This window comes from Hirundo rustica, chromosome 27, assembly GCF_015227805.2.
Source record: "Hirundo rustica isolate bHirRus1 chromosome 27, bHirRus1.pri.v3, whole genome shotgun sequence".
In the NCBI taxonomy this organism is placed as follows: domain Eukaryota; kingdom Metazoa; phylum Chordata; class Aves; order Passeriformes; family Hirundinidae; genus Hirundo; species Hirundo rustica.
In genome coordinates, this window is record NC_053476.1 from 4210925 (window position 1) to 4230306 (window position 19382).

The 19382-nt window shown below is 44.6% G+C and overlaps 1 protein-coding gene across 11 annotated transcripts in view; it reads left to right on the top strand.

Moving 5' to 3' along the window:
• Positions 1–19382, top strand: part of TANC2 (tetratricopeptide repeat, ankyrin repeat and coiled-coil containing 2) — a 160445-nt gene that overhangs the window by 35196 nt on the left and 105867 nt on the right. For 5 of the 11 annotated variants that reach the window (XM_040087277.2, XM_040087282.2, XM_040087280.2 and 2 more), the window contains 2 exons: positions 8603–8674; positions 11646–11825. In XM_040087277.2, the coding sequence (XP_039943211.1) occupies positions 8603–8674; positions 11646–11825 (252 nt within the window). Of the gene's footprint in view, positions 1–8602; positions 8675–11645; positions 11826–18253; positions 18385–19382 lie in introns of those variants that run through there. The other 6 variants (XM_040087285.2, XM_058423667.1, XM_058423668.1 and 3 more) reach the window with 4 other exon arrangements.

Consider the following 19382-nt stretch of genomic DNA (forward strand, 5'->3'; position numbering starts at 1 on the left):
GCCCCTTCCCTGGACATGGTCTTTCTTGTAGTGAGGGCACAGGACTCGTATTTTGGATATATTTGGGATTTTGCGGCGTCACTCCCATTTTCTGGCAGATTTGTGATGAGATAATGTCTTCACTGGGGCTGAGCCAGTAGAGGGAGCAGGAGTTTTCCATGGAATCCCACCGAAATTCCTGTGCTGATGTGCAGGGGAGATGAAGTTGCAGCTTCCCACATCAAATGACCTTGTCTTCTCTTATTCAACATAAAAAAAAAAAAGCTGTTCTCATATACAATTCAAAGAGGATATACCCACTAGTTTCAAAGGGAAATAATATCAATTTGAGAGGTTTGTTCAGCCAAGCTGTTGGGAAAGTGGAATGTATTTTCCAGAATGTCTGAGGAAAACTTAAGGATTTGTATATCTGTAATAGTTTAAAAATCGGATCCAGTCTTTTTTTATTTCAGTGAATTCAACATTTTCATCTGGAAAATCAGTAAGAAATCAGTGAGATGTCTTAATAACTTGGGGGCTCTCTGCTGGAAGAGTCCTGGCCCCAAGAACAAACTTGGATTCCTTCCCTTAAATCAGGATTTAAACAAAAGATGTAATCTAACCTATTTAAATGGATTTTCAGATTTTTATACAAGCAGCCTGAAACTAATGTTTCTCACAGTTCTAGAAACTTCCTAAGTATTGAATGTTTCTAAGTAAATAAATTGTTTAAGAAATGGCAAACAGACGCATGTTGATTTTGCCATTTTACCTCAGCATGTTGAATCTATATATCTATATATATACCTATCTATCTATATATATCAGTTTCCTCATCATCAGAACTCGACCTGTTACGAAAATAAGCAACATCTTCGTGTGCAGGAAAGAGAATTAAAATGGAGAAGAGTCTAAGCTAAATGTAGCATCAGAGAATCCGTGGATGGTTTGGGTGGGAAGGGACCTTAAAGCTCATCCAGCGCCACCCCTGCCATGGCAGGGACAGCTCCCACTGTGCCCCGTCCAGCCTGGCCTTGGGCACTGCCAGGGATCCAGGGACAGCCCCAGCTGCTCTGGGCACCCTGTGCCAGAGCCTGGCCACGCACTGCAGGTTCCAAAGTTGTCAGAAGAAGGAAGGGATCCTGTGGAGCAGGATGATGAGGCTGAATGCTGATTCTCTGCTCCTTGAGCAGAACTTTTTTGGTCGTAGACAGCTGGAGATGTTCCTGTGTTCACTTATATATGTGGTAGGAACATTCCCAGACAAAATGAAACACACCCTGCTGTACTTAGTGTGTGCTACCCAGCTCCATTTTCATCACAGTCTCCTCAATAGACTTAATCCCTGTAAATCTTGACGTGCCTTTACTTAAATCTTTGCCCGAGATGTGAGATTTTTCCATGTCACGTTTTTTTTTCCCCGGTTCTTAAAGATAAATATTATTTATATTCAGCGTTGCTTGTCCCCGGGAAGTGTTAGTGCAGATTCCTGCAGTTGTTTATTGTGTTGACGGATGTGGAATCCATATTGATCCATTTTAGGATTATATTCCAGGTATGACTTAAACGCTTTTATTTTTGAGGGATTTTTTACGAGCAGCGCTGTATTTGTGAAGCGACTGTTCCACTCGGTTCACATCAAGCGTTTCTTGGCTGCAGGAAATACCTGTGCCAGGTGTGAGGGATGACTCTGCAATTCCATCATTAAATCCTCTTTTTGGAGTTGCAGTTTCCTTTCCTTTTTTCTTCTTTTCCTTAAGGAAAAGTCTATAACTCGCTAATACTTTTAATATTTCTTTTAACGGAAAAAAATCATCTTTTTGTGAGAGGGTTGACTTTTAAGCTGCACCTTTTCAGGAGTTTGTCCTCTTCAGCCTCTTCTACTGCTTGCACAAACTTCTTCTCTCAGCATGTCTGTGAGGACTATTTTTTTAGTATCAGATATATTTTTAGATAAGTCATGGATAATTTTTGCCAGAGTTTCCATCTATAACTGACCTATTTGAAGGAATTGTGGAAATTTTTGCTGCAAGATCTTTCTGAAGCGGGAGGATTTATGTTTCCTTTTATATAATTTTCTTTTTGAGGATGGGATCAGTATAGAAGCCGACCCATATTTTCTAAGCATACAAAAAAACCCCTCAAAACCTAAGCAAGTTACGGACATGATTTTATTAGAAGCTTTGATAAGGTGTCCAATCTCGGCAGAACATACTTTTTGTCATCTGAATAGATTTGAAAATCTTCTTTAGGTGAATTCAGGATTATTAGCTCATTCTTTTAAATTTTGCAGGTGGATTCCAGCAGGTCTGTGTCAGAACTGTAATTAAGGTGACTGTGGACATTAACTTTCTCTGTTGATGTGCTTACGAAATTCTTGTTAGGGGTGAACAAAAAAATTCACATTTAGCAAGTTACCAGCACATTCTTGATATGAAATTTTATGATCTAATTAGCGTGGTTCCCTTGTTCATAGAGAATTTAGCATATTTTACTCCAGAGAGCTGGGGCACAACTTGAGCTGTGATGGAAACACTGCCCAAGTATGGACGCCAGAAACATTTTGAGTAGGAAATTACTAACTAAAGGCTGAATTATGTGTTCTGGCTGTGAACTTCTGAGCAGAACAGATGGATGTGCCCTGTGCAGAGTTCAGAGATCTCTGGGCAGGAGACACCCAGTGACAACATTATATCCTTGTTGGCAGTAACCTTTGGGCTCGCTGGTGGCGTTTGTTTTTCCCTAATGTGATATGGGAAGCTCCTTCATGTCTTTCAGTCCAGTTGTATCATCACTGTTTGTGTTTTAGTTACATATTTATGGTGGTTTTAAAATTAGTGAATTAAATACGCTGCATCATTTCCAAATGTTATTAGCAACGTGATTTTTTACTCCGTATATTTTTGAAATGAAGTCATCTTTCCACATCAAAATAAAAAAAGGGGAAGGGTTGTTGGGTTTGATTTGCATACTCAATATAGGTGTCTCTGGATAAAAGTCACTTGATGTTAATAGAAACAAGGATACCACTTTTTCTGGATGAAATAGGTGAGGTGAATTGTACCCCAGATTAGAAATACCTGCTTTTCTTCCAGTGACAAATAAAAGCTTCTGAGATGATGAAGGTACAGATCTGTGTCACTGATGTCTGAACTTACTTAGGATTCATTCTGCTCCAGAATAACTCAGATGTTGGTGTATATGATTTCTGATTTCCGATAGATGCCAGGGAAAAAAAAACACGACATTTTGCTTGTGCCTGAAATTCCTGGGCAGGAATGCTGACAGTGCTGACAATGTCTCTTGTAGGAATAGGACTTAATAAATTGATTATGACAAGGGTGTTTTCTTGCTGTGTTTTTTTGTACAAGCTGCCAGCGCAGTAGGCAGCTTGTACATTCCTTAATGGAATGGAGCTGGGAAGTGTCTGGAGCCCCAGGAGAGGCTGAGGGAGCTGGGAAAGGGGCTGAGCCTGGAGAAAAGGGGGATCAGGAGGAACCTTGGGGCTCTGCACAACTCCTGACAGGAGGGGACAGCCGGGGGGTCGGGCTCTGCTCCCAGGGAACAGGGACAGGAGGAGAGGGAATGTCCTCAGCCTGGGCCAGGGGAGGTTTAGATTGGTTATTAGGGAAAACTTCTTCACAGAAAGGGTTCTTAAACATCCTAAGGAGCTGCCCAGGGAGCTGGTGGAGTCCCCATCCCTGGAGGGGTCCAACTGGACGTGGCACTCAGCGCTCTGGGCTGGGTGACGAGGTGGGCATCAGTCACAGGTTGGACTCGATCTTGGAGGTATTTTCCAACTTTAATAATTCTGTGCTAAGGGGTTCAGTGTGTTGGAAAGTGGTTGGTGAGCTGGATTTTAGTGATACGGTGATTGGTAACCCAGGTCTGTGCTATAGTTCCATCAGTAAAATATTCCACCCTCAACACCTATAACCATTCCTGCATCCCTGCCCTGCACCCTTCCACTCCCACCAGGGAGTTATTTTCATGGGGTAGATGTTTTATTCCATTAATAACTTAATGTAGTTCTCTAATATTTTTAACTAGCATTATAATTTATATCATACTGATTTTAATCATAACGCTGCAATAATGCTATTTCTAACCATAACACCGATTTTTACCACAATAATAATTTTATAACAATAACAACAACAATAATAGTATCACAATAAAATTAATTATAGCATAATTATAATTTGTGATGGCGGTGCATGTTGTTTTCTGAGGCAGAAAAAATACTCACAAACCAAATACTCAGGAAGGACTTTAGATTAAAATAATTGTTCTCAGTGCCAGACTGGGCTCCCTCTTCTCTCCTGCTCCGCCTGGGGAACACTTTGCCCCTTTGCAGGCATATCTCACCCTGGGAGAGCAGCAGGCAGATCATGTGGCACGTGTCACTCCTTAGGCAGGAATCCACCGGGAGTGCTGAGAACAAGATTTGCAACTCCCTCTCCTCCTCCGGCATCGCTGCGGCGGGTTCCAGGGTCGGGCTGCAGCGGCAGCGCCGGCAGCTTCAGCGTCCTCCTGGTGGGCTCTAGCCCCTGGAGCTGTTTGATTTATTCATTTGGAGGTTTTTTTTCCCCCCGTGTCTCTGTTTTGTGAGCACAATGGCAGTCGGGAGCCGCGTCGTGCGCACGGGGATGCTCCTGCGGGGATGCTGGGCTGGGCTGGATCGGATCCGTCCCTAACGGCTTGACTGGCTTTGTGTGAGTCTTCCGCCTCTTCCAGATACAATTTTGATACGAGATGGATTTAAACTATTGATTTGTCAGCTCTTACAGTGCAGTATGCTCTGCTGGTTGCTGTGGGAGCGGCAGCACACCCGATGCAGTCGCTTCCTGCCGCAGATTCCCCAGCATGCGTGGAGCAGCCTCACCCACCCTTGGATTCTTCTGCCTTAAAAATTGCTTTGTCAGATCGGAGATCTTGAGAGGCATTTAGCCACGGTGCGGGTTTTAAAGGCCTCTAAATTAAATAGGAAACCAGAAATAATTGGGCTGCTGGCGCTTGATTTTTGTATGAACCTTGTTATGTTTGCCTTTAACGAGAGTACCTGGCAGGAGGTGCTGCCAGAGGTGCTGTGGGATTTACTGACATCAGATGTGCTGGTGCGGATGTGTCTGGCTCCTGTTTGCTAATTGTGGTGCTCTGTGCAGGGGTTTTGTTTAGGAATGCTGAAACCTCGAGATTTTCTTTCCCTGTCAGAGCAGTCAGTTCGAAGAATCCAGTTGTGTGCATCGAGGAGGATTTGTTATGTCATTGGGTTTAATGGGGAACTGGTGGAATGGGGTGGGGGAGGAGAGGAAGCAGGAGTCTTTTTTAGATTTGGTTACAGCAGGAGAGGCTGCTCTGCTGATCCTGTGACTAATCGTGATCTTTGAGATGCCTTGATCTCTTTGTAACTGAGAGAAAGAGTTAATAGCCGGGACTGTTTACTCTGTTCTTGCCCCAGAATCAGGCACTCAGAAGCCTTGTCAGGTTTCTGACCTGTGTCCAGCATCCCAGGTGGACAGACGCTGGACACCGATGAGACAGCAGCTTTCAAAACCTGAAATAATGTGTTAGAGTTAATGGATTTTCTGAACACTGGGATTTTTTTTAAAAGATCACAAAAGTTTTTCTCCCTTTTGTAGTGAGATGCAAGAGAGTATGAATTACTGAGTCAATATTTACTATATTATTCACTTCCCTTGTGGCATTTGACTGTTTCCTCTTTTGCGTGACAACTTCTGTAAAGCTCCTTAAACGGGTTCATCTCAGCCTGTGCTGATCTTTATTTTAAATTAACACAGATAGCTGTGTTCTCTAGCAATGATTTCACAACTGATTTGTTTCTGGTGACCTCTCCTAGCTGTTGCATTGAAGGATTGTCAATAACTTTGGTGTTTCACCACACTGGCAATCGTTACAGCAACTGAGTTGATTGAACTTCAGGAGTGATACTGTCCACAAATGCTGTCTGAATAATAGGTCATGTCTATAAACAACAGCTATTGCTAAAGCAAATACTAACAACTAGCTAAAATCACGCATAAATAAATAGCTGGGCGTGTTGTTGTGGTGACAGAGTCCCCATGCACACACAGAGGTGGGTGTAAATGCAAGCACTGGGAAGCTCAAGAAAATGTGAGGATTAATATTCCCTTAGAAACAGTAATCTCCCCTTTTTTGCATGTACAATGAGATAACTTCATAATTACATGTGGTATTGTTCCCTGCTAACCTTGCTCCTGCACTGCCAGGAGCAGATTGTGCTCAACATTTTGATTTGTAGCGAGGAGAAAAAGAATTAAATAGTTCAGTTATTCAGCTCTGAGCTGTGGCTGTTCCTTTCCATCCTTGTTTTCCCCCAAGCTCCATCTCTGCTGCGGCAGCAGTTGTGTGCTGACTGAAGATTTAATATCTGCTGAGTCATCTGATTTATTTTTTCCTTTTCCACCCACTAATTGCGTTTTGGAAATTAATTTACTGCAAGCTTTCTTTCCCTTCTTAATATGTTGTATAACTTGCAGGGAGATCTATCCTAGACTCCTGTTCCTCTTCTCCAGCCCAATGGCTTTGGCAGCCTGTTGTCACAGTTTTGTGTCCCACCTTTGAGTGCTGGAGCGTTTTGGGGAGCAGGACCCCAGCCCTCTGCCCCCAGCCCCTGCCGTGTTCTCAAGGCAGGGTTTGATGCACCTGGGTCACTGTACAGCAGAGGTGTTGTCTTTCCATGTGATTGATTCATAGGATCATCAGAGATCTCAGGATGGGTTGGAAAGGAGCTTAAAGCTCATCCAGTCCCACCCACTGAGCCCCTTGGTGTTCAAACACTTGCAAGGATGGTGAAACTTTCGGGGAGGGAGTTTGTCTTTAGCTGGTGATCACGTGTCTTTTGGATAAATACAGGGGTTTACTCCTGATTTTAATGCTGGGACTTTTGTCTTTTGGAATGTTTAGTCCTTGCCGTTATTTTGCATTTGGATTTATGTTTGCAGCTTAAAAGGATTTTTGTTTTTTCGGTGACTGACAGGTTTTTTTTGTGGGCTCAGAGCCAGGGGCTGTTAGGGATGATGATGATATCCATGTGCACAGCAGTGGCCAGACCACCACTGGGTGTTACTAGCAAAAATGCAGTCAGGGCTCTGTTAATTCTGTTGACTGTAGGAAGATTCAGTGCAGCTGATTCCAAGAGGGCATCTCCAGGCTAATGAAAGCTCCTATGGACACATCCCAGTTGCAGTTTTATTTGCAGTGTAACATCCTTCTGGCAACCAGAATGCAGAAGGGAGCTGGGCAGGTGTCCTGGTCTGTGACCTCCCTGGCAAGTGCTGGTTTATTGGGGCGGGTGCAGCTCATTTAAAATCAGGATTCTGGGCTGTTGTAGCCAGGTGACCTTCACATGCAGCTGCTGTGTCAGCAGGGGGAGGATGCAGAGGTGACAGAAATGGCCTGGCTGGCATCTGTTCAAGGTGCCTGAGCATTGATTCAGGAAAACTGAGGGCAGGGAGCCTTTCACCAAGGGAAGAGGGAGCACAAAACCTCTCCCATCCTGGGCTGTGGTTCCTCTCTTTTTGGGCGTGGGGGTAGGCTGAAGTTTTTAGTTCTGCTCTTGTCCTGTAATTCACAACTCCCCATCAGGCCAGACATCGCTCACATGTAGCAGAAGTTGATAAAGTTAAACTATGGCATAACAGACCTCTCCAACACGTAACTTCTGCAGAGCTGTCCTGAGATGCGAATATATCAAAATGCGGTTGCTTTTACTGTCATCAAAGCACATCAATGCTAAACCGACTATTGAGTTTTTAAACAGCCATTTAAGAATTCAGTGATTTCAAAACTATTTTTAAAGATTTTAAAAGCTTCCCCTTCCTCTGCTGTAAGGGGTAAGAACTGCTGAAACACAGCCTGCATTTCAAATCCCTGGGTTTGCTTTTCCCCAATCTGCAGAGCTGGGCTTCTTTTTGCTCTCAGCTGCCAGAAACTCCATGTACTCAAGCATCTGGATTGATGGGTGCATCTATTGTTTCTAATCTGGTCAGTTGATCAATGAAGAGCAGCCTGTAATTAATTGAATAGTATTGTACACAGTGTCCCACTCTGCATTTACTCAGATGGATTTGGGATTTGTTAACTGTAGCTGCTTTCCTAAACGGTTTCAAGAGGATGTAACAAGAGGTTTTGTTCTTCCCAGCCTTCCTGATTTTTAGCGGACAAATAATTTTAAAGGGACATGACTTCAAATTTCATATTTCAAATATTTTTTGTCCTTTTTTTTTTTTCCTGGATCTCTTTATTCCAATGCTTAATATTTTTATATAACAGTCCAAAGTGAAGGAACTCTTTGAAGATGCACAGTTTGGTTTTTATCTCATTCAGATAGCTGTGGGATCAATAGGGACAAGTAAAACCTTCCTTCTATCCTGAGGACCTCATGGATTTCATTGCAGTGAGCTGGGGCAAAGGTGCAAGGAGCAGCAGAGTCCAGCAGCAGCTTCCCCGGTTTTAGTCTGCCAGAGGACCTTTTGTCCTGCTGTTCCTCTCAGATAGGTGATGGGACTCAAGGAGAAGTTGCATCTGCCTGACCTGTCCACTATGATGTTCTACTTGTGCTGTTTTGGTTCTCATGCAGATGGAGGGAACGAGGAGCCACCAGACCGAAGACAGGCAAGTGTAGACTCCCGTCAGAGCCGAGCTGGGCAAGGTAAAAACCTGAGTGTTGTTCTGCCTCGGGGCCTCGTCTCGTTTGTTCACCTCTGATAACCTCCCACGTGTTGTGTTTCTCGTCGGACTGTGTGACCTGACAGACTTTGTACCCATCCTTATTACCCAGGCAGCTGCCAGCGTGCTGAGATTCACAAACCAGACAATCTTGGAGTGCCTGAAGGAGTTGAGCTCAATTCCTGGCACAGCACAGGTGGACCTGCAGAGCGGAGCCAGAGGGACAGAGAGGGTTCTGTTGGTGGTGCTGGAATTCTTGAGCACGTCCCAGCCCAAACCAACACTGGGTTTCCAGGTTTCTTCTCGCCTTCCCCGATGCCAAAGGGAGAACCTGGCAGGTTCACCATAACCAGGTTATCCTTCCCCAGGCCCCGGGATGCAGCGGAGAAGGACCTGGGTGTGCCTGTCTGGGGGCTGCACAGCCCCACATTGCATCTTCTGCTTTGCTTTGTTTCATCCCACAGGAAGGAAGTACTGAAACCAGGGTTTATATTCTTTAAGTAACAATCCAGCAGACTCTTCTGTTGAGTGTCTGTCACTCAGAGCAGGTTTGGTGGTTGGTTAACGCTACGCAGAGCCCTGTGCTGGGGATTTGTGTCTCTGACAGCAGCAGGTCTCAGATCTGTGCTGGCTTACGTGCCCTTTGAAGCAGGTTTACTTAGTTTTTAAGCATTTTCTCATTTGTGAGGGTTGTGAAAGTGCTGTATTCTCACACAGCTTTGAGACTGAGCAGCATTTTTTTGGAAGCAGGGCTCTAGTAGGTTCTATGCGCATTGACTTATTCTCCCTTCGGGATTGCAGCAATAATTTTCCTTTCATTTAGGCTCAAGCCTGTTGTTGTCATGGTGTCCTAATGACTTATTATGGGGACATTTTCTCCAGAGAATTGTCCTTTTTTGGCAGTATTCCAGTGTTGCCTGGGTGAGCTGATTTTGAGTGATTGAAGCTGATCAGAATTAGGGGGATTGGAATTGGTAGTTAAAACCCTGAAGCTCTGAAGTGTCAACTGCTCTGTTCACATAGGATCTTTCAATTACTGTATTTAAATTCAGTGTTTCCAATTTTATTGTTTTAAAGTAGAGTTGTAGTAAAATTAGGAAGGAAGCAGGGAGTTTATAGCTGTACATATCCCATGGCAGCCTGCATTTTTTTTTTTTTTTTCTTTTTTGCAAATCCTTGCCCAATAATCACCAATCTGTACTTCTTCACTTTGGTGACTGTGACTGAAGGAACTGCAATAACTAGCAAGAAGTTTCAGTGTGAGAGGGAATGGAAAGGGAAAAGTTAAAAAAGCTTCCAAGTTCTTGGAACAACAAGCTTCTGAGCTAAATATTTCCATTTGGATCAGTGGATGCAATTGTAGAGACAGGCTTTCTGCAGCATTATCTCTAACTTTTCCCAGCTCTCTGTCCATCACTTGCAATCTCTCTGCACGTGCTAATGGGTATTTTTCATGATGATGGACTAAGGAAGTTTATTATCCTCGGTGGCAAATCTTTTTTTTTCATGCCTGGTGGTGATTACATTTTAAAAACCCATCACAGCTGGCTTTTTGGATGGTGGTTTTGGATGCCACGGTGGTTTGTCTTGCCTGACAGTCCCGGTGAGCCTGGCAGAGCCTGCAGAGAGCTCGTGGTAACTGGTGAGTGATGAGCAAGCAGAAAGTGAGGTGTGTTTTGAACTGCTAAAACCAGTGTAGGTGTCAAGGGTGTCTGTGCTTCTCTGCCTTTCGTGTAAAGAGCGATACAAAACTGCTGAGAGACGTTCCTGGATGCTGGCATCAGGAGTGAATGAATTTTAGCCACCGGTGCTGCAGCCTCCTAGAACCCTTCAGGAACTGGTCCAAGATTTTTGACAGTTATTTCAGTGTGGGTTTTCCCACTGATCATAAGCAATATGTCGGGTTGTTCACATTTACTTTGAATATTGGCAATACAGCTCGTCCATCGTCTCCTCTGAAGTATTGTGCATTTGAAGCTCTTACCTTTCTGTCTTATTCCCACTCTTGTCCATTTCCCTTTCTGTCCAGCAAACATTTTTTCTTTTAAACACACTCCCACAAGCCACTGAGAGCAGCACAGCTATCCACTGGAAATCTGATGAGGAATGTCTTTATGGAGAGAAACATCAGCACCCAATAAGAGCTAAAATCCATCTTGTAACAGTGTGACACAAGCCTGGCCTTCTCACATTATTGAAATATTAATGAGAAATTAGTGAAATATTCATGCTAACACTTTGGGTTGGTTTTGCATGTGAATTATTAGTTTTCTGGGTTAGGTTGTTCATCTTACTGACAGGAGTAGAGGTCCAGGTGTCCTTGACCCCAAAGTTTTCATATCTGCAGCTCATAGGAGGAACCTCATGGTTCCTGACTCTTGCTGATGTGAAGCACTTTCCCTTCACTGTTCATTAATATTGATTACAATTAGCAACAAGTCCTTTTATTGTTCTATCTTCACTTGTTCCCAGGCTATTCCGTTGGGGATCTGTAGTGATGTGACCCCTGCATGGGCTTTGTGTGTCTCTTGGGAGAGCTGGAGCTGGTGGCTGTTTTAAGGGGTGTTTGTTCTTCATTTTAATTGGGGTTTGCAGGTTTTTTTAGGCTAAAGGTTCTCCTATTGAAATGAAATTTAGCTGGGAGGATTTTTATTAGAAACCGACAATCTAAAAACTATGGTCGCTGTATTGAAAATTGGTAACTATAAGACTCTGAAAGACAAATTAAGAACACTGAAAGAAATCCTTCGTGGTTCTGCTGTTCATCATAATAGAGAGGGGCACTGAGATGCTTTTTCAAGTTTCTTCAAGGAATGTTACGAGCGTGCAAAGGCAATTACCAAATCAGCTCTGCACAGGGCTCCCTCCAGCCAGCCCTTTTGGACTGGTGGAAGCAGCATTCTCTCCCTTGCATTCTAACCCGTTAATTTTTTTTATTTCCCTCTCCCCATCAGGCACCTCCACAGAGAACGACTGTGCTTTTGAACCTGACTACGCTATTCCTCCGCTCGCAGTGACCGAAGGTATGCAGCACATTCGGATAATGGAGGGCATGTCCCGCTCCCTTCCATCCTCCCCCTTACTCACACATCAGTCTATCAGTGTTCGGCTCCAACCTGTGAAGAAGTTGACTGGTAAGGACTTAAATAAAGTTCACTGGGGCTTTTAAGGTCAGTTGGTGCAAAAAAAAAAAAAATCTGTAAGAAAAAGCTTTGGAGGGTTTCTGTATCGAAGTGGTTCCCTTTGTTTATTGCAGCGTCTGCTTCAGTCAAACCCGGGGATGGTTTGGATTTTTGTGTTGACAGAGAGATCTTCGTTTGCTGAAAAAGGTCTCTCTGGTTTACAAATGTTCTCTAGTTTTTGAGAAATTTCTATCAGAGTGTGTTTTAATTCCACTTTGTGTTGCTGTTTATGCACTGTGGAATCATTACAGCGATTTCAAAGAAGCTGATGCTTAAATTTTGAATGTTGAGAGAATATCAGAGAAATTATGAACTTCTATAGCAAAGTGATATTTTTTGGGGGGTTCATACATATTTTTAGATACAGCTTTGTTTATCTAACCTGTCAGGACTGTGATATGAATACCTAGAGATGGTGCAGTAGTGTGATTTTTCAAAAGCACGTGGAGTCCAACATCTATATAAAAGCCTGAAAAAAAAAAAAGTATTTCTGCTGGTAACAGTTTTTGAGAAACTTACTTCTTGCCTAAAACCTGACCCCCCTCTGTGCCCAGGTTTATGGTCAGCCAGGCTCCTGTGCTTGTGCTGAGGGAAACCTCCAAAAAGAGCTTTTACTGGATATAATCTGATCTAAGTGTACAGGAGGGAGCTTTGATGCATTTGGTGCCTTTTGTTTCTTTGCCCTCTGATGAAAGGAGAACTCAGGATGGGAGGGAGAGATTGTGACAAAGTCACGAGTCCATGATTGGGCAGGGCTGCTCTTTGGAGCTTATCACTGGTTCCTCAAAAGCCTTGGAATTCCAGCAGCGGCTGCTGCAGGTGGTAATTTAAAGAGAGGGATGGGGATTCCTACAAACCTCGGAGGTTGTGGAGCTCTCTAGAGCCTGTGCTCAGAGCCACACTGCAGGTGTTCACCTGGTGGAAATGCATGTTCCTCTGGCAGCGTGGCTGGAAAATGATGTGCCATGAAATCTAGACCTGAACTGGTAGGGTACAAACCAGGATGTCAATAAAATGCTGATAATTGTTGCACAGAAGTAAGAGAAGAAAAGTGTGGGCTTCTGGTTTTGTGTGGAGGTTTGCTTTGGGATTGCACGGGACTCTTGGAAATGGACTGGGGAGATGACTGCATTTGTCTTGTGCTTGCACACTTTGCATTTTCTATCTGCTTTAAAAATCCTGTTCCAGCTGGACCCAGTCCCATACACCAGGCAAACCCCTGTTTATGCTTTGCATGACTCCAGCAAAGCTCCCAATACGCTTAGAATTCAGGGTGTGTTTCCATACGTTGGTGGAGAAGATTTTTTAAATTATTAGTTTAATTCACTGTTGGTATTGTGAAACAAAGGTGTTTATTTTACATCCTCCTGAAATCATTGGGAATTGGTTTACTTTTTGTTAAGGTGACATGAAAAGGAGTAGTGCTTCTGCTCTTTGTAATTCACAGTATTTATCACATTTCCTCAACTATTCCTCGTTGTGTCTTTTACTACAAATCTGAGAGATTTAAAAAAAATACACCACAGCAGCAGGACAAAAAAACCATTAAAGCGTGGAATATCCTGAGTTTGAGGGGAGCCCACAGGGATCATCCAACTCCTGGTCCTGCCCAGCCACCCCAACAATCCCACCCTGCCTTAGAGCCGTGCCCAGAGGCTCCCGGAGCCTCAGGGCTGTGCCCATTCCCTGGGCAGTGCCCACCACCCTCTGGGGGAAGAACTTTTTATCCTGATCTCCAGCCTAAACCTCCCCTGGCACAGCTCCAGCCGTTCCCTCGGGTGGGAGGAGGTGGCTGGAATGATTGACCATGAGCAAACGAAATGCTGGGGGTTTTTGCTAGGGGCTGTTGACTGGCAGTTGGTAAAGACTTTCCTCATTTTAATTCTTTAGTAAACCAGCGTGTTCTATAAAACAAAGAAAAATTGTCGTTAATACTAGGTTTGTGAAGACAACTTCAATGCCTTTTGCTGTTTTTTTTTATGTGTTTCTGCCCAGTTTCACCCAATAACCCTCTCTGATTTTACAGAAGCCTTGTAAATGCTGCCACAACCCACTGAAAACGTGGCAGAACGGATATGTGACCTGATTCAAAAATCTGCACTTGACTGTGGGAGTTTTCACATAAAATCAAGGCTCCAGGAGCTGGACAGTGAATGGCCAGAGAGGTTTCACCAGGGTTTGCTGGCTCTGAGGATCCTTGTGGATCCCTTCCTATTCAGGATATTCCATGTTTCTGTAATGCTGTGATGATTTCTTCCTGTGCTCCGATTCCACTGATCCAGTCCAGTGGTTAATCATACACAATAACAGCAGTGATTCCTGTTGGAAAAGGGACGAAGGTGATTTTAGAAAACTGAAGTTAAAAGAGAGGCTTGTGTCCAGCTAACAGTTGCCACATGGATTTTTAAAACTGACCTTCAGAGCGTGTAAGATTGTCGAGAAATTATTTAGATGTCAGGGCTTTTCATCACGCAGATATTTGTGTGAAACTGCCCTGTTCCTGTCCTAATTCCATAATTCCATATCTGCAGAGAGGTTGGTGAGCAGATGGGACCCTCATCCTTACGGGACATAAAAATCTTTATCTCTTAATTTATTTTTTTTAAACTAAAAATTTATGTCGCAGTGCCCAAGGCCAGGTTGGACATTGGGGCTTGGAGCATCCTGGGACAGTGGAAGGTGTCTCTGCCCATGGCAGGGGGTGGGCTTTAATGTCTTTTCCAATCCAAACCATTCCATAATTCTATGATAATATAATCTTTTAAAATTCTTAATCTGCCCAGTTTGTAACCAGGGCAGCTTCTCATCCACAGAAAAGGTAAAACGTCCATTTTTTGGTAAAAAGCCTCAGGAAAGCATTCTGCAGAGTGAGATTTTTCTACCCAGAGGAGCTAAGGTCACTCACATGTTGGAATCTGGGCTTCCTGGCTATGAGGACTTGGCTGGATTCAGAGGGTGATAAATATTCCACGTGGGTGCAATTTCCACTCTGCTGAATAGTCTGGTGATTAAGAAAAACTACGATCATTGTGGCTCTAAGGGGTGAAGGAATAGTCAGCTTAAGTAATCAGCTCTCCCCCTCCTGCCTGGGTCACCTCCTATTTAGCACTGCCTGAAAACATAAATCAGCGCGTTCAGCCTCAGTTTGTGTTATTTATATATCTTTTTTGTAGCAGTAGTGCCTTTATTAACAAAAATGATGTGAAAAATGTGTAATAAAGAGAAAGAAAACTCCCAGCCTAGGCTCTAAGCAATGGAAGGCACCATTTTGGTTTGTGTCTGCAATAAAATTAGCACTTAAAAGTTACCATGCTTGCTGCACCAAGAGCAGCTGCTGTTGAAACAGTGGGCTTAAATATTTCACTAGGCATGGTGGAGGGTGTGTTATTGCTGACTCAAAGCCATAACTGTGATGAAAATAATGCAGGTGCTCTGTAATACCTGCCTTGAGGACAGCAGTGCCTTCCAGGAGGGTGCTTAGGGGTGAATGGAAGTAAGTGCTTTTGGGAATCTGTGCCAAAAAAATCCCTGCATTAGGTTAATAAAGGAGATGCTGGGCTGAAAGACAGCTCATGATGTTTTATTCCGCTCCTGTGGAGCCCACCTTGTGCAGGGGGTTTGCACAAAGCCCTGTGCTGTGTCCCACTCCTCCTCCTCCTCCTCGGGAAGGAGTGTTCATTTGCATATCGTGCATTTAGATGCGCGGGGATAATTTTATTCATTGCTGTACTTGGCTGTTGCTATTTTTTTTTTTTTTTTTTTTTCCTATTGAATGACAGATTGCAAGCATTGGGATTCTCTTAGAGAGAGCACGTGTGTGAGTGCCTGTGCAGAGAGCGAGGAGGGGAAGAATATTAGCAAGAAATTTAGGGAAGAAATCGTGTTTTTCTAACAAAAAGCTGGCCTAGATGTTTCGGTTTGGATTCTCCGAGGACTAATTCCTGCTGTATCCAGTGTGAATTAGCTGCTGCAGTGTCTTCAAAGACATGGGCCTGGGGAACCGGTTTCATTGCACATCCCCTCTTTGAGAGTGTTCCTCCCTTGTGTTTGGGGAATGTGGGAACTTCCCCTAAGTATAAAATTCACATAAATCAGTAGGAATATTCCTATAAATCAGTGGGTTCAGGCTGTTAATAGCAGCCTCTTTCCTAAAGAAAATGCATATTTTTTTCACTAGATCCTTCAGAGATGGTGAGAGCAGGGCTGAGCAGGATGGAGACTTGCTCTTCCCAGTGATGCCAGTTTGGACCCACCACAGTGGTTCTCAGCATTGTCCAGGTCCATCTGGGCTGGAGACCTCACACAGAACATTCCCTGTGCCCCCATCACCCACGTCATTTGTGGTGCTGGGGTCTTGTCTTCTCCCCATCCCTCACAGGACATCCTTGCATCCCTTGGGAGTAGCCATGACAAGTGTCACATCTCTGTTCTCTAGATCTCCAGCAAATGGTTCAATGTTCTTTGATGTTAACTGTAATTGTGGGACTAAAAAGCTCAGATCTCTCTGCTTGAGAACTTGATTGTTTCGTGTTTAGTGGCGATAAGCCCGGATTAACGACTGCAGCCGCCAGGACCGCTTGTTCTCTCCCAATTGTTCCAGCTTGGCTGGGTGGGAGCGTGAGAGATGATGAGGCACAGCTTCAGGGGTGGGAGTGCTGGGGGGAAGCTGTCACTGCTGGCACATGTGGGAAGTGGTGAAGTCACTGCTCCTGGAAGTGCTCAAAAAATGTGTGGCTCTGGCATTTGACTGCGCAGTTGAGCGTGGAATGTGATGGCGTTGCAGGGTTGATGGTTGGGTTTGATCCTCTTCGAGGTCTTTTACATCTCAGGATCATTGTTATGGTTGGGAGTGTGGTGAGGCTCTGGCACAGGTTCCCAGAGAATCCCTGGAAGCATCCAAGGCCAGGCTCAACGGGGTTGGAGCAGCCTGGGACAGTGGCAGGTGTCCTGCCCAGGGGCACAGCAGTGGCGACTGGATGATCTCTAATGTCCCTTCCAGCTCAGGCCATGCTGGGGTTCTGTGTTTAAAAATAAAATAAATCAGCAGTGGGAAGGATTTCTGGTTGTTAATGTTTCCGTTGCTGAGCCAGGCTCCAGCACTGCAGCGTTGTGGTTCTGCTGGGTGTGACAGTGGCCGTTCTCTCCCTCATTGTGTATTTACTGTTTGAGCACGTGCATTAAGTGAAAATGATGGTTCTGGTAAATAATGTGCGTTGCACATGGAGTGCAGACCTCGGCCTTGCTCACAGCTTGTGCTGGCAGCTGTGTGTGAGCTGGCTTTCTCTGCTCTGCCATACCTGAGGAGGCTTTGGGGGCTCTGCCAGCCTCCCCTGCCCGGCAGTGCCTGGGTTAGGGGTTAATTTGGGAGTGTTCTCCTGTGTCTGGGAGGCCAGGCAGGGTCTGTGCTGGTGTCAGTGCTGCTCAGGCACTCAGCCACCTGATGGTGCTGCAGTTTGGCTCATCTCAGCCTCGCTCTGTAAAGACAGAGCTCCTCTCACCTGTGTGGGGCTGCACGTACCTGGGGGTACTCTGTTTTCACAGATGTTAGTTTGGGTCCTTATTAGTGTCCAGCCGTTTCCCTTAATTATAATTTCAATTATTTTAATCCCAGTTATTTGCACACACCGCAGAATCGTGTTGTTTTGGTGCAGCTCACCCGATGCAAACGTGTCTGGGCTGGATGCAGTCCTGTCCAAAATTTGTGCCAGCTGCTTCAACTTGAACAATGAAACCTGTCCCCAACCAAGGGGGTGCTGCAGCTTTAAAGCATCCTAGGGCTTTTACAGCCTTTTAGTATAAATTGTTCCCAGAATCCATGTCACAACTCCTTATATGGTGCTGCCTTTTTTTTCCTTTTCCTCTTAGTTGCCATGACAACAGCAGCACTGCACCATTCATCAGCTCTGGTCCTGGGCTGCATCACCAGCCCCTTACTCCAAAATGTTTGGGAGAGCATCCATGAGTCAATCACTCTGGTCTCCCGATCCATTATTTCCCTGGAGCAGTTTTCTCTAGGAGAGGAGCAAAATTAAGCTGCGCCACAGAAAGAAAACTCAAAATCCTTCCTTTCCCCCCTCCCCAGGGGAGGCGTAGAGGCTGCATTTGCTGCAGCGTTCTTGTAGGAATTACAGCAGCTCTGTAGCGCTGGGAGACTTGAGGAAGAGGGAAGGCTGTGTGTCTGTGAGCTTCTCTGGAATCCTCCTGGGCACCGCTTCCCTGGCGCGCGGGGGATGTGCAGGTGATCCTCGATGGCGCCGCGGGGAGACGGCGCTGGTGATTTTTTTTTAATTTTTTTTTTTTTTGGGGAACGGAGCTTGACATCAGCAGCGGGAGGTGTCACCTGTAACATCACCCTGACGTGGGGAGAGGCAGGATGGAGCCAGCGCTAGGGAGAGGGAGGGATCGGAGGAGGATGTGTGCCAGCGCGCTCTCCAGGCAGCGGTAGCCCTGAATTCCCAGCCTGGCTGACCGGGCTGCACACGCAGGGCATGGGAAGAACCAGCAAAGCCATGTGAGTATTTGGACGATGTGTCCTGCACGGTGTTTGATTGGGGATTTGTGTTCCTCAGCCTCCTGTAGAAAATCGATGTGCAATAAGGGATTCTGGGGCTCCTAGTTGGTGAGGAAGCCATTACTAGGAGGGACTTGGTGTCGGATGGAGCGATGCTGCTGGTGGTTGTTTGTCTTTTAGTTGTTGCCATAGTTTTACATAATCTGAGTTTGTCACCTCCTAGCTCTCAGATGTGCAGGATTTCTCATACAAAATGTTAAATGAATGTGCAATGAGAAAAAAAATGGATTTCTGAGCGTCTCTGGAATAGAACTGCTGAGGAGTGAGTTGAAAATGCTACAAGACAACAGGACGTTTGCTTTCAAGATGTTAGAACAATGGGATTTGAGATAATGTTTTCCTTCTGTGTTCTGAAATGACCACAAATTTGATTTGAGTGGATTATAAAACCCCTTTGTGCTGAGGGAAAGGAATATTTGCTTTTCACTGGAAGAGTGAGCTTCTAGAAATAAAAGTAAGTAAACAATCATTGCCAAGGTAGAATTTGAGGAAAAGCTGTTGAAGTGCCTGATGCTCATGTAGAAGATAATTTTTTGAAGGATATTGTGCTTAAAATTGTCGGTGTCAGGAGAGACTTGGCTCTTTTTAAAGTATTTCTATGCCATAGGGTTTGCAGTAGGCTTACATTTCTTTTCATGGAATTCTGTCATGCTGTCAGCATGACACTGATCTGAAATTGCTGTTCCTGTGTGGGAGTGGAGGTTGGGTGGGAGGCCCCCTCTGTCTCAGAATGCAGAGCAGTGCCAAGGACCCAGTTACCTGGAAAGTGACATTAGATTTGGGGGGTTCCAGGTATATAATGGATTTTTTCCGGGCATAATTAGTTTTCCATTGAAGTTTCCCTGATGCCTTGCAATCTCTGTCTGCCTGGAGGTTTCTTGAGTAGAAAACCTGGCGTTTTGTTAGAATTACTGACTTGTCCCTTTTTAAAAAAAATT